Source organism: Spermophilus citellus (assembly GCF_964194105.1).
Source record: "Spermophilus citellus genome assembly, chromosome: 8".
Lineage (NCBI taxonomy): Eukaryota > Metazoa > Chordata > Mammalia > Rodentia > Sciuridae > Spermophilus > Spermophilus citellus.
This window is the reverse complement of record NC_138189.1, coordinates 31,098,430-31,114,587: the sequence shown is the minus strand read 5'-3', so window position 1 is coordinate 31,114,587 and position 16,158 is coordinate 31,098,430. Positions and strand designations below refer to the sequence as shown.

General features: G+C 36.3%; 1 protein-coding gene across 7 annotated transcripts in view; it reads right to left on the bottom strand.

Annotated features, from left to right (window-relative positions):
* WDR19 (WD repeat domain 19) overlaps positions 1-6,003 on the bottom strand; it is a 73,301-nt gene extending 67,298 nt beyond the window's left edge. For 5 of the 7 annotated variants that reach the window (XR_014023220.1, XR_014023221.1, XM_081303563.1 and 2 more), the window contains exons 1-4: positions 5,919-6,003; positions 3,305-3,396; positions 2,947-3,012; positions 365-490 (exon numbers count right to left, since the gene is read on the bottom strand). Coding sequence is in view for 3 of the 7 variants with exons in the window: in XM_081303563.1 (XP_081159689.1) it covers positions 365-490; positions 2,947-3,012; positions 3,305-3,396; positions 5,919-5,924 (290 nt within the window). In the remaining 4 variants the exon portion in view is untranslated. Of the gene's footprint in view, positions 1-364; positions 491-2,946; positions 3,013-3,304; positions 3,397-5,918 lie in introns of those variants that run through there. The other 2 variants (XM_081303566.1, XM_081303567.1) reach the window with 1 other exon arrangement.
* Between the last annotated feature and the right edge of the window lie 10,155 nt (positions 6,004-16,158).

Here is a 16,158-nt window from a genome sequence, read left to right as displayed (position 1 = left end):
TAGGATTATAGAACAATAATAACAGAATGAAATGAGATTTTTCATTTATAAGAAAGTCACTCAAGTCATCTTTAAAATGAACTGCTGGCATCAAACTTACAGATAATCATGTTTCTAAGTGAAGATTAACAAAATAAAAATGTTGGGAAATGCGAATTACCCTGATTTGGTCAGTGCATGCTGTATGCTTGTGTTGAAATTTCATGCTATACTCCAATAATATGTTCAATTAATTGATGTTAGTCAAAAAATAAAGTAAAACCAAAGAACTGAGATCACCACTTAACATAAATAAAGAAAGAAAGAAATAAAGAAGGAAGGAAAGAAAGAAAGAAAGAAAGGTAGGTAGGTCGGTTATCCTTACCTAATGCCACTGTCTAGTTGGCTGGTTTTATTTGTGTTGGCATCCCAGAGATAAATGGAGCTGGATTTCTCAGCAATCACTGCTAGAATATCTCCATCTTTATCCCAATCCATGGCAACACAGTTACTTTTTTAAAAAAAAGAGAGAGAGCAAAACATTTCTGTACATTTTTCTTAAGTAGGGGGTAAGAAATTGAAAGACCTATTTGTGACTTTTGTTTACCACAAAACCATTCAATCTATTTTGAACAGGTCATAACTCCAAAATGAGAAATGTAACTCTCTATTGACTGTTTAGCTAATACTAACTTCAGATTTTTGTTGAAAATTTTAATTTTATTATTAATACCATTTTAATTTAATATAATGACACCTAATGAATTAACAGATTTTCTTGAATCCTATAAAGAATCTGGCCTTCTGGGAAAACATACTCATCAAACACCTCCATCACATCACACCTAGAATCAACAGGTAATTGTAACAATCAAGTTTTGAAAGTTTGTTTCAGATTTACAGAGAGATAAAGAAGGCACTGATAAGAAATGAAGTTATGTATAAAGAAGTTGAAAATAAAGTAGATCAAGGTCATGCATATGTAAGATCACAAACAATGTGAAGACTGAATTCTGAAGTGGTAAGAAATGTTATTTTCATTTTATATCTTGATAGAATAAGAATAGTGATTCACTTGAGGTCACAACAGAGTTATAAACTGTAAATGCTCTATTTAATATGATTCTTTGTTTAAGATTATTCCAAAATGTTTGCTATAATTAAAAAAAATTTTTTTTGGTAGATTTAGTTGGACAGCATGCCTTTACTTGTTTATTTTTACTTGGTGCTGAGGATTAAACCCAGTGCCTCACATGTGGTAGGCAAGTGCTCTGCCACTGAGCTACAGCCCCAGCCCATTTGCTATAATTTTAAAACTTTGAAATTCATTAAATTCTTAAGAAAATAGAACTTTTCTTCCCTAATGCTATTTTTCATGTTGATGCTCTTTGCTCTTGGGTATTGGCTAAGCTATGTTTTGATTTACATTTAAGTTGGGGATTACTTCTTTAAAATTTTTTTTTCTTAGTTATAGGTGGACACAATATCTTTTATTTTATTTTTAATTATTTTATGTGGTGCTAAGGCTTGAATTCAATGTCTCACACGTATTAGTCAAGTGCTCTATCACAGAGCCACAATACCAACCCCTTAAGATTTTAATTTCCCATAACATCCTTAGAAATCTTGGAAGTATGGAAGAGGGAAGCTTTAACATTGTTGATAAAATCACCTGCCCTTTAAAGACTTAATGTATAATAGCAATTTATTTATCTGGAGATCATTTTTGATCAAATTCAACTATCATAAATACAGCAAAAGAATTCAGAAGAAATGATGCCATTGTGTAACCAAACCTGATGTTAGAGATTAGGCCAATTAAGCTCATGTGATTTACTCGAAAAACATTTTTCATGGAGTGCCTTATTTTAGACATAAAGACCATGTGACTGCTCTGACCTCTTGTTTCCCAGATTGTAGAAATCAGAATCAACAACTGAGAGAATTGAGAATTCCAAAATGGTAGCTCACTACGTGAGTGAGGCAGAGCAGGAGGTGTGAAAGGCTGAGACCAAGAGAAATAAAACTACCTGGTTTGCAAAAATGGTCAATAAACCACAGAAAACAGATGTGAATTTTAAAAGCATAGAAGCAAAAGGCCATTTCCCTGAAGGACTCTACACATACATACATAATCTTAACTACCAAGACTATCCGCAGAATAACTGATACAGGTAACGATTACAGTGAATCATTAAAAATGCCTAAATCGGTGCTGGGGTTGTGGCTCAGCGGTAGAGTGCTTGCCTTGAATGTGTGAGGCCCTGGGTTCGATCCTCAGCACCACATAAAAATAAATAAATAAAATAAAGATATTGTGTTCAACTACAACTAAAAAATAAATATAAAAAAATGCCTACATTATATTTATGATTTCCTGAAAATGGATAAAAGCATGTGGAAAGTAACTGTTTTCCAACTTATTGGAGAGAAAATTACTAAAATAGATGCAGGTTGGGCATCTCTAATCAGAAAATCCTTATTTTGGACTCATTTATGATTCTGCATATCTCATTAACTACTATGTCATAAAGAAAATAAATTCTTTTGGGGCTCCAGTTGTGCAACCAGTTAGCATGCAGTAATTAGATGAAAACAAATTCCTCTGTAAATGGAGAAGGCAAAAGATGAGGGTTATATAATTTTATTTGATTATAGTTTTAAGAAAGTACTATGTTTTTAAAAAAGATATTTTCAGCAAATTAAAGATATATATAGGGGCTGGGGATGTGGCTCAAGCGGTAGCGCGCTCGCCTGGCATGCGTGCGGCCCGGGTTCGATCCTCAGCACCACATACCAACAAAGATGTTGTGTCCGCCGAGAACTAAAAAATAATAAATATTAAAAAAAAATTCTCTCTCTCTCTCTCTCTCTCTCTCTCTCTCTCTCCTCTCACTCTCTCTTTAAAAAATAAATAAATAAATAAATAAAGATATATATATTTTAGGCAACAAAGCTTGTACTTACCCAGGTAAGTTAATTTCACTTTTTTTTTGGCCATGGCGATCAAAGATTTTCACTGTATGATCAGCTCTGGAAACAATTAGAATATGAAGACATGATTTGATTATTTCTTTTATTTATCTAAGTATATAAAAAAATTAAGCTGCCACTCAAGTGATTTCAGCATTCTTTCATGGTACTTTCATAATTTGTATCTAAAAAGTTATTGCCAGAGAAAAGGTTCTATGAATTGTAATGTTAACAGAGAGAAAATATTCATTTTCCCACCATACTACAGTCACACAAGAACATCTACTGGTAGAACAGGAGGTTTGGTTATATGGGCATAATAGAATTACTTAAAACATTTACTGGTTCTTACCCTGTTGCTGCAAGATAGTTTCCTGATGATTTTTGCCAGGTAAACAGTATCGGTGAGCCAAGCCATGTCTTTTCTAGTAGAGAGAAAACACGCTAAAAAATAAACACAATTTTTATATTTTTAAAACATATACAATAAAGTGTTGGTCAGAAAATATGTCAAAATGTGATCATGAAAACAGTAGGATAAAGGTTGGTGAAATCTTATGTTAGTGCTTATCCCTGCCTCCTTTCCCCCAAAAAAGCAATAAAAACACAAAAGAAAACACACCAAAACACAACCAAACACAAGTGGTTAATACAGTATGGGCCTCAATGTATAAGAGAATATTTATTATAAAACTTTTTCCTTTTTTTTTTCTTTTCTGAGATGAATTTTCCTAAGTTGTCCAGGCTGACCTTGAACTTGTGATCATCCTGATGACAGGAGTGCACCACTGCACCAGGCTAGCCTTTTTAAAAATGTTTTTAAATGTTAAATTTACAAAAATATATAATTTAAATTTTATAGATGATAGAAATTAAAATAACTTAAGTTTGAATTTAGTTGATTATCCATTGAATTCTTGGGAATTATATTTAACAAAATTGCTTTTTGAAAAAACATAAATAATTTTTAAGATAGACATAAAAATGTCTATATTTTCTTTCTTTATTCTCTCACTACCTTATGTTTACTTCATTATTAAGTGTTTAACTTGGCTACTGGATGGACAGTATGTCAATTGAAAAATTTTCATTTGTCTAATCTAGAAGTGGTGTGTCAAATATGGAAGCCACAAACCACAGGTAACTATTGAGGATTTGTAATATGGGTAATCCAAATTTACATGTGATATAAGTTTAAAATACACATCAGATTTCAAAGAGTATAAAAAAAGATTGCAAACTATCTCATTGATAATTTTTATATTGACTACATGCTGAAATAACATTTTGGATATACCAGGCAAGATAAAAACATATTACTAAAATTAGTTTTATCCATTTCTTTGTCATTTTTCTTAAATATTTAGTTTTTAGTTGTAGTTGGACACAATACTTTTATGTTATACATGTATTTTTATGTGGTGCTGAGGATGGAACCCAGAGTCTCGCTGGTGCCAGGCGAGTGCTCTACCGCTGAGCCACAACCCCAGCCCTTCTTTCTAATTTTTAATGTGGCTACTAAAAATTTGAAATTACATTGACTCACATTATACTAACTATCAAACAGTGCTGATCTAGGAACATAAACTTGAGTGAAAAATTAGATTTTAATACTAAGTTACAGATTAAACAATGATGCCCTTGTTCTACACATACTATCACTACCACTACTATTACTGCAGGAAACATGAATCAGTGCAACACAAAACTTTCAATCTTCTAAACACCAGTGAGCATTTCCTATGCCAAAGACAAGAGGAAATACATCTCTATTAAAAGCAGGAACCTGCTAAATCATTCAGGTTTGGTAGTGCGTGGAGACTCATGAAGGAGTAAACAAGAGTATTTATAAAGTTTCACTTTTGCAATTTGTGACTGCATTAGCTGGAAAACCCTTTATACTAGCAAGGAGTCCTTAAATTTGAACTTTATTACTTTATGGCAGACCTGCCTCTGGCTGTGATCTTACACATTATTTTTCTTCTGTGGAGCTCTACAGATACTCTAAGTACAATGCAGAGGAAAAACTACTAGCTTCACAACCAAAAAACCAAGATTTAAATTTTATTTCTCGCTTATTAACTGTGGGACTTTAAAGCAAGTCACTGAAATTACTTCAAGCATAGAATTCTCAACTGTAAATCGAGAATACTTCCTTACTTCTAATACTTCATAAATTGTGAAGTATTAGAAAGTATTAGCTTTAGAAATATGAGTTATGATCACCAATCTGTCAATTACAATGTCCATGCTAATAGCCACAAAGAAGGGTTGGACATCTAAATTAATTTTAAATTGAGCCTTCCAGGTCTTTGACAGAGGAGGACGGAGGTATTGCTGCGGTAAATCGAAGGGTGAGGCAGCTGTAGCCAGTGATCGGGGAATGGGGATTATGAGAAGCCCAAGACTAGAAAACCTGCGTGCAGAGGATGATGCGCCCGAGACGTGCGCGTGGGGGTGCTGATTTCTTGGTGAATAAAGTGCTCTCGCTACCAGGCAATCTGTAAATTGGACCAGTCACCGGCGATGCAATTTAAGACTATTCTTTCGGAGGCTTTTCATTCTTTTTAGGTCGCTGAGCAGTTGCACGGCTTGCCAGGGGATTAGCCCCACGAAATTATGTAGATCATGATACCCGACTGAGTCAACTTCACCGTGGCCCCCTCTTTCCGCCGTGAAGTTCGGGTGTCTTCAGACCCAGTCTGCTCATTACAAGCCGTGGCGGGGTTCTCTCTTCCCGCACCTCTACTCGGTTCGCGGTTCCAGCAGAGAGAGGCCTCTCTCCCCGCCTTCTTCTCTGCTGTTTTCTTTTCTTTCCCCTGCTTCCTTCAATTTCGCCCCTGCCCTCCCCACAACTCCAGAGAAGGGAAGGGGGCACAGACCCTCTCCTCGCTGGGACGCTTAGAGGGTCTGATGAAGGGTCAGCGGTCGCGTCTTCCCACCCCCAGGATTTGTAAGTTACTTACCTTCATCTCAAAGCTCCAGCAGCCGCGCGATTTAGAAAGTGCGCAGGCGCACCGGGTCTCCTTCTAGAGGGCTACCGCGTTCCCGTCACCCAGGAGACCGAGCGAGCAGCGACCAATCCGCGAGCTCCATATGAGGGCGGGGCCCGGGGGGCGGGGACTCGAAGGAGCCCATCACTTGGGGAAAGGTGGGAGACGTGGCTTGGGTCACAAGACATGGGCGGAGTTAAGTCCCTAGAAGTTGGGCGTCCCGGGGTCTTGCAGTGACTCCTCTTCCTGCTTGGGCTCTGATTGGGTGGAATCCAGAGACTCGTCCCGGGGAGGGGGGCTCTGTGAGCCCTGGAATGCTGCTGCTTCTGAACCGCCAGTGACTAAAAACCCGGTGTAAGCAGAAGAGGAGCAGAGAAGTTAAAGCCGGATAGGGAAGGGTCGGGGAAGAAAGAAAAGAAAAAGAGAAACAAAACATTGGCTAATAGGAAGGGATTGTCTCATGGGCCAAATATTCCTACACAGTCCATCCAAAAGGCAGTCTCTTTCAGGAAATAGAAATAGAGGGGTTCTTTCAAACTTATTCAAGAGATCAGCATTACACCAATACGAAACCCAAACAAAACCATAATAAGAAACACACACACACACACACACACACACACACACACACACACTGGGGATTGAACCGAGGGATGTTTTACCAATGAACTACATCCCCTGTCCTTTCTTTTCTTTTCTTTTTTTTTTTTTTTTTGAGACAGGGTATCACTAAGTTGTTAAGTATCTAAGGGTCTCACTAAGTTGCTGAGTATCTATGTTGCTGAGGCTGACCTGGAACTTGCAGTTCTCCTGCCTCTGCCTCCTGACTTGCTGGGATTACAGGTGTATATCACCATGCCTGATTCAGGCCAGTATTTCTTATGAACATAAATGCAAAATTCTCAATACAATATTAGCAAGTTGAATCCAACAATGTATAAAAAGTGTTATATGCCATAATTAAGTGGAATTTATCTCAGGTATGCAAAACTGATTCCACAAAGGAGAGCAATTGATTTAATCCATATTGACAGGTTAAAGAAAAATCATATGATCAAAATATTAGTAGATGCCAAAAAAGTGTTTGGGAACATCTAATATCCATTCATTAAAATTTGTAATAAACTAGGAATTGAAGGGAATTTCCAACTTAATAAAGAAAGTTATCCATGCCCCCCACACCCCAGCTGTCAACATAGTGATGAGAAACCTGAACTTTCCTAAGGTCAGGAACAAGGCAATGATATCTCCTCTTGCCCCCCATTTCAACATCATAATGGGCAGTGCTGGCTAATTCAATAAGAAAAGAAATAAAGAGTAGACGGGAAAAGAAGAAAAATACGTGTCTTTCTTTGCAGATGATGTGATTGTCTGTATAGATAATCTGAAAGAATGGACAAAAAACAAACCAAAACAAAAAACCTTAACTAAAAATATACCCTGAATTAATAATCGATTATAGCAAGGTTTCAGAATACAATGTTAATCACTTTCCTACATATTAGCAATGAACAAATTGAATTTGAAATTAAAAACAATACTATTAGCACCTCTGAAATGAAATACATGGCTATAAATCTAACAAAATATGTGCAAGATCTATATGAAGAAAATGGACTGATGAAAGATATAAAAGAATAACTAAATAGAGAGTCCATGTTCATGAATAGGAAGACTCAGAATTGTTAGATGTCACTTTTCCCTAACATGATCTACAGATTCAGTGCAATCTCAATCAAAAATCCCAGGGAGTTGTTTTGTGAATAAACTAATTCTAAAGATAATAGGGAGAGGCAAAAGGCTCAGAATAGTTAACTGGAAGGGGAATAGTAAAATTGGAAGACTGATACTACCTGACCTCAAGAGTTAAGTGTAGAGCTATAGTAACCAAGAGAGTGTGGTATTGGTGAAAGGATAGACAAATAGGTCAATAGAACATGGTAGCCCAGAAAAGATCCTCATAATTTAGTCACCTGATCTATGAAGGCAATATAATGGAGCAATAATATTCTTTTCAACATATAGTGCTGAAACAACTGGATATCTACAAGCAAGATAAAGAATCTAGACACAGATCTGTCACAAATATTAACCCCAAATGGATCACAGGCCTAAATGTTAAATGCAAAAGTATAAAACTCCTAGAAGATAATATGGGAGAAAATTTAGATGATCTTGGGTATAATTATGATTTTTTAGATACAACACCAAAGTCATGATCCAAGAAAGAAATAATAACATACTGGATTTCATTAAAATTAAAAAATAAACTCTGCTAAAGACCATGTTAAAAGAATGGGAAGACAAACTACAGACTGGGAGAAAATATTTGCAAAATACACATTGATAAAGGATTGTTATAAAAAATGTTTAAAGAACTCTCAAAACCTAGCAATAAGAAAATAAATAACCCAATTTTAAAGTGTGTTAAAGACCTGAGCAGACACTTCACTAAATAAGACATCCAGATAACAAAGACTAAAAAAATGTTGTCATTGGAGCTGGTTGTGGTGGTGCATGCCTGTAATCCCAGCAGCTCAAGAGGCTGAAATGGGAGGATCATGAGTTCAAAGCCAGCCTCAGCAATGGTGAGGCGCTAGGCAACTTAATGAGACCCTGTCTCTAAATAAAATACAAAATAGGGCTGGGGATGTGGCTCAGCAGAGTGCCCCCAGTGCCAAAAAAAAAAAAAAAAAAGGAAAATTCTGTCATTTGGGAATTGAAAATTAAAATAACCACTACACACCTATTAGAATCACTAAAATCCAAAACACTGAAAATACCAAATGCTGATGAGGAAGTGAAGCCAGAGGAACACTCATTTGTTGTTGGTGGGAATACAGGGTGATATGGCTACTTTGGAAGATAGTGTGTCAGTTTCTTACACAACTACACATACTCTTACCACAGGATCCAGAAATTATGCTTCTTGGTATTTACCCAAATGAACTGAAAACTTATGTTCACAAAAAAAAACCTGCACATAGATGTTTATAGCAATTTTATTCACAATTGCTAAAACTTGGAAGAAACCAAAATGTTCTTCAGGAGGTGAATGGATAAATAATCCATAGTCTATCCAGACAATTAAATATTATTCAGTGCTTAAAAAATGAGAGATTAAATAATGAAGATGTGGAGGGGTCTTAAAGGCAAATTGCTAAGTGTAAAAAGCCAGTCTGACAAGGCTCTATATCATATGACTCCAATTATATGAAGCCGCAGTCTGGCTGGGCACAATTCAGGAGCCACTTATCAAGCAGGAACCAACTTTATTTTTTAGAACGCACATGCTGCACCATGCAAGCTCTTCAGGAATTCCCTCAGAGCCCAACTGCCACCACTGGCTTCGGGCCAGCCTCTCAACCCCCACTCCTCCCACTCTTGAGGCCAATTGGCTGGGTTGTGTGGGCGGAGCCAAAAGAGTTCCCCAATGAGCAGCTCCTTGGTCTGAAAGGTCTGGGGAAACAGCCCAATGAGCATCACCGCAGAGGAGCCAATCAGCTGGCAGCTGGAAGTTTGCTGGGGCCACTGTGAGCCAATCACCTGGAAGTTTGCTGGGGCCGCTTAGGCTGTGGCTGTGGCTCTCAGCAATAGGACATTCTGGAAGAGATAAAGCTACAGGCATTAGAGTTGGTGATTGCCAGATGTTAGTGGGGAGGGAAAGATGAATAGGCCAAGAACAGGATTTTTAGGACAGTGAAACTATTCTATACAATCCTGCTGTGGTGAATATACACCATTATACATTTGTCAAAACCCACAGAAGATACAACACTCAGAGTAAATCCCAATACAAACTAAGAACTTTGGGTAGTAAAAATATGTCAGTGTAGACTCATCAATGATATCCAATAGATCATCATAGTTAAAAAGGAATTTCAAGGGCATTCAAAACAATCCTGGAAAAGAAGAACAAATTTGGAAAACTAACATTCTCACATTTCAGACTTAGTACAAGCTTCAATAATTAAAACAATGTGGTACTGGCATTAAGATAGATACATGGATCAATGAATTTGAGAGAAACAAAACTGTACATCTATGGCCAATTGATTTTCAATGGTTAAGATAATTAAACAGTAAAATAATTGTTTTTCCAATGAAGAATTCCAAAAAGTTGACACATTATTGTGCATAGTACATTTGTTTTCTTTTAACATGTAAGAAAACTTACCCATGGTCTGGGGTTGTGGCTCAGTGGTAGAGTGCTTATCTCACATGTGTGAGGCACTGGGTTTGATCCTCAGAACCACATAAAAATAATTAGTGCTGGGGATATAGCTCAGTTGGTAGAATGCTTGTCCTGCATGCACAAACTCTGGGTTCAATCCCCAGCACCACAATCAATCAATCAAATAAAGGTATTGTGTCCATCCACTAAAAAAATTTTTAAAAAGTAAACTTACCTAATTAACATTTATAGATCTAACATTTGCAGTCTCTGCAGCTTGCAAATGACTCTGAAAGGCCACCAAGTATGGGAATTAGTAATTTTGCTGAACGTGGTATTTTTATCATAAACTTCGAGAATGGTATGTAGCATCAAGTCATTTATCTACTGAGTAAGCTTAGTTTTCTGTCTGGCATTTGCAACCCGCTTGGAATTTGTTTTATTCCATATGTTATCATATAAATTAATAAGTGAGTTAAATTTATTCCTTTGTGGCAAATAGTTCTCAAGTGGAGAAAAAAAACAACTTTATGCATCAGAGTGGACAGGTAATTCAATAGAAGGCCAGAAACCTGTACAAATGTTGACATATTCATGAGAGCATGTTCACTAAGGTCTCTAAAGTCAATAATCTCAAGAGTCTAGTGGACTGTATTTCTGAGTTTGGGATGAGGGGTTGTGGAATGTTGCAAGTGATAAGAAATTTTTAGACTATGACTATTGTCAATTTGAAAATGAAGTGGAATGACCACATTGACATTTGTGTAGAACTGTTTTTCAGTCAGCAAGTATTTGTTTAACTTCTTGTATACCAGACACTCCCCCATGCCAGGTACAGAGATCAAAGGACACCTGGTCAGTCTTCAAGAAGCTACACTCTTGCATAGATAATAAACAGAAGGACACAAATTTAAAACATTATAAATCAGGCAGGACTCAGGTTTCTGGCTTGTGCAGAAAAATGTTAATTTTAAAGATGGGCTATGTATAACTATAAAGCTCTACTAAAATAAAAAGCAAAAAGAAAGACGAGGAATAGTCACATGGGAATTTATTAGAGCACCATTTGTCTAGTCTTACTATGTTTGAAAATTTCTATAATTAAAAAGTTACTTAAAATATGATGAGCCCATTCAATTCAACACTTGAGGTTCTTTGAGCCCTTGTCAAGTACCATGTTCTAGAGTGACTTGAAACTCAATATAAAGGAAATGAATGGCAAGTACAGGAGGAAGGGTTGATATCAATGGAATGAGGTATGAGGAGGGACTTGGGAAAAGCTTTAAAACATTGAGGACATTTGACATCGGCATTGAAGAATGAGGAAGGCTTGGATGACAGAGAAGAGGTTAGAATGGGCATTCCAGACAGATCAGTCTAAAAACAAAGGCATAGTGAAACAAACTCATGTTTTGAGGATTGATACCTTTTCATATATGCTGGCCTTGGGGGCTCAGGCTGGAGGGACCCTGAATGCCTGCGGGTCTAATTTACGGGCTCTATTAGAATATTGGCAGTAAAAATGAAAAGATCAGAACAAATTCAAGGTATTTTCTGGTAGAAAATTTGACCTGGGATTGAAGTTGAATGCGATGCTGCCCACCATGCTATTGGCTGTTTCTTTTCAGGATGCTGCAAGTCACATAAAATAGCAATAACTGGATTTTTTCTTTTCTGCTTATCTGAAAGCATTTGAAGGAGAACTTTTCTAACTTGTGCATCTTTTGTTCAAGTTCATGGTTCAGCTTTGAGAAAGGCTTTCTGGGCTGTTTTCTTATTCCTTCCTCTCTCCTTTCTTTTTTATGTGCATTTGTGCACATACACTCCACAATCCTGTATTTTTTTTAAAGAAAGGCTTATCATCTTATGACTTACTCATGTATGTAAAATTATGATTATCTTATGGGTTTAACTTTTAAGACAATTTTATACATTTGAAGCTTAAAACATATTGCCCAATATATTTTACTTTATTAGATGTTTGGGGTAGTAAATATTGTTGGCATGTAGAAATATTTTTATAAGAGAATCTGTTTATGTAGCATTTTTAAAGAATCTCTGGCAACTGTGTTTTTGCATTTAATCCACATTTTTTTTCTCTTTCCACATTTTTTTTAGTTGGTGCATTATAGTTACACATAATGATTAGTTGTTTCATATTTATACAGGCACACAATATAGCAATATAATTTGGCCAATATCCTTCCTCAGCCTTTATTGTTATGTAGAGTTTCTCTGTTTTTTCTCCCTCCTTTACTCCCCTGACACTAGGAGGCCCTAATTTATGCTTTGTTTTAGAAAAAAAAAGTTAATGAACACATTAAGTTTTTAGACTGGGCATCGTGGTGCACTCGTATAATCCCAGCTACTCAGGACACTGAAGCAGGAGGATCACAAGTTTGAAACCAGCCTGGGCCACTTAGTGAGATCCTGTCCAAAATGAAGTTTTTAAAAAAGGCTGGAGTGCAGCTCAGTGTTACAGCACTTGCCTAGCAAGCACAGGGACCTTGGTTCCATCTCCAGCACTACCAAAAAGACAAAACAAACAAAAACAGAACTGACTTGATTTCTTTAAAAATGGTTAAGCAACACAAAAGGCAGAGGGGCTGTATCAAAATTTAAAAATGATACCTATAAAGAACATTATAGGGATAATTGATAAAATTTAAACATTGACAACTGATTAGAAAATAGTTTTGGCTGGGCAAGGTGATGCACGCCTGTAATCCCAGTGGCTCAGGAGGTGAAGGCAGGAGTTCAAAGACAGCCTCAGCAACTTAGTGAGGCCCTGAGCAACTCAGTGAGACCTTGTCTCAAATACAAAAAAGTGCTGGAGACGTGGCTCAGTGATTAAGTGCTCCTGGATTCACTCCCACTACCAAATATATAAATAAATAAAAGAAAAGATAATAGTTTTGTATCAGTGTTATATTTCTTTATTCCTATAACTGTGTTGTAGTTATATAAGAAAATGTCCAAGTTCTCAGGAAAATGCATATAGGTATTTAAGGTAAACAAAGTGTCTCTAAATTTATATAAACAGTTGGTGAATCAAAGTAAAACATAGATAAGAATTTCATGTACTTTTCTTGATATTTTATCAGAAAGTAACCTCCACAGGGCTGGGGTACAGCTCAGTAATAGAGTACCTGTTTAGTTTGCGTGGGTCCCTGGGTTTGATGCCCAATACCCCAAAATAGTAAAGAAAAAAAACTTTTAAAAGTAACCATAAATAATCTTAGAGAAAAATGTATCATTTGGAGGGGAGTGTCAGGGGAGTAAAGGAGGGAGAAAAATGGGTCATATTATTGTCTTAAGTTCTTATTTAAAATTGCTATGTTGAGTTTTATAAAATTCTCAGTAAAATAATTGTTCTTTAAGCACATTACTTAGTAAACATTTTATTATTACAGTTATGTACAATTACTTTCCAAACAGCTATTTTATCACTAGTTTATTATAAGCACTGGTGACTAAATACCAATTTCAGCTTTAGCTTCGCTCTGTTCTGTCTTCCCTAGAGACAAGATTTGTTGAGCTAGCTAGTCACAGACTTGTCCTCTTTTTCTTCCAGAACTCAATTTACAATGAACCTCTGCTTCTTTGGACTCTCCCCCAATCATCCCAAAAATGTCCAAATCCTATAATAGGTTCTAATACTCTCTTACTGAGATACAGGGTTAGCATTCTCCCTCCCTGGAATGAATGAAACCAATTTATTCAATGACAGGTGTGTGCTTAACTACAGGGCTTATATGATGTGTAATAGGCCATTCATAGAGATACATTTCTTTCAATATATAAGTGATGTTGATTTACTTTGGCTTAAAAAGACTACATGCCTAATTTTTAGTAATATCATTTTGTAGTAAGGAATTTTGGGCCTTGCATTTAGAAAATCAAGTTCATGGGGCTGGGGATGTGGCTCAAGCGGTAGCACGCTTGCCTGGCATTGTGCGGCCCGGGTTCGATCCTCAGCACCACATACAAACAAAGATGTTGTGTCTGCCAATAACTAACTAACTAAATAAATAAATATTAAATTTCTCTCTCTCTCTCTCTCTAAAAAAAATCAAGTTCATGGTCTGGATTAATAATAGTTTGGGTGTGGATAGTAAATGATGAACAGTTTTTTTTTGGTATGTGCCGTGTGTGTGTTTATAGCAAAACATACGTATATGGTCATATATGTCTGGAAATAATATATATAGACTAGTTTGACATGTTTTATAGTATATATATAATTATATATATATATATATTCTAAACCATATATATATACAAATATATATATATATATATATATATATGTTTTTACATATACATAAAACCATATATATACTGAACTATATCTTTAAAACATGCTCTTTTTCACAATATTATATTTTTGGGACTCATCTATATTAAGATGTACATTTTACCTGTTAAATAGGATTTCATTGTATGACTATCACAATTTGTATAAACATTCTTGTGATGTACATTGTTTCTACCATTTTTTTTACTTTAAATTAAAAAATGCTACAATGTACATTTTTATTTGTACAAGCAGCACAGAAGAGTAGTTAGGAGCCAGTAGTTGGTTAACTGGGTTTAAATCCTGATGCTACTATTATGCTTGGTAGCTGTGTCACTACAGGAAAATTACTTTAACTTTCTGTGCTTCTGTTAAGTGGCCTGTTTTCTTTCAGTCATGAAAACAATGAAGGAAGACAGACCTTTTAACTTTATGCTTTCAGAATCATTCTTAATGAGCTTGTCACCAATGAAAGGAGCAATCTGAACCTATGTAAATGCTTACTTATTATATTAGGACCCATATTAGAGAATATAAATATCTCTATAGCAAGACAATCACAGGCTCTGTCTTGTGGAGCTCCTAACCACTCCTCTGTGCTGCTTGTACAAATAAGAATGCACATTGTAGCATTGTTTTTAGTTAAAGTAAAAAAAAAAACAATTGGCAGAAACAATGTACACAAGAATATTTATACAAATTGTGATGGTCATACAATGAAATACTATTTAACAGGTAAAATGTATATCTTAATATAGATGAATCCCCAAAATATAATATTGTAAAAAAAAGTCAATCCCAGGCTCTGTGTTGTGGAGCTCAAATTGATGGTATTGAAAAGAACTTGATGGAAAGACTAGTCACGGCCCACCCATAAAGGAGCATTTGAGAAAGATCTTCTAACAGAGAAACTATGTCTGGTATAACACAGCCATGACTGGAAAATCCCCATTTCACTTTCTGTAAATACCCCAGAAAGTGATGGCTAAGCTCATGGTTAAGAGGGACATGGAATAAGTAGATATAATTATGATCATATTTACTACCCCTAGAGCCTAGTACTGTTTCACGTTTACAATTTTGGTGGGTCAGAGTGCCCATTTGACATGTGCTATGGTTTGGATATAACTTGTCCCCCAAAAGCTCTTGTGTTAATGCAGAAATGTTTGGAAGTAAAGTGATTGAATTGTGAGAGCTGTTACCTAATCAGTCCATCCTAGTTTCAATGGACTAACTGGGTATGAGTGGTAATAGTAGGCAGGTGGGGTGTGGCTGGAGGAGGGGGTCACTGGGCACGTGTCCTGGAAGGATGTATATTTCCTGTGGTCCCTTCCTACCCTCTCTGCTTCCTGACCCCACTGAAAACTGAACAGCTTCCCCCCCTCACCCCTCCAACCCCCACCATCTGCTTCCTCTGGGCCCTTCTCCCATGATGGTCCACCTCATCTTGGGTCCAGAGCAATAGACTCACTCCATCAACCAAGGACTGAACTTCGGAAACTGTGAGCCCCAAATAAACTTTTCCTCCTCTAATTTGTTCTGGTCAGGTGTTTTGGTCATAACAATGACACAGAGCTGACTAACACAACATGTCAGAATGTATTCCCACTCAAGCAGATCTCCTCTTTGCCCCAATCTGGCAAAAACAAAATTGATTCCTTCCAATAGCATGTTTTGAGAAGGGGAATAACCATCATAGAAAATTTCTTTGATTTTCTATGTTTAATTTTTAATTTAATTTA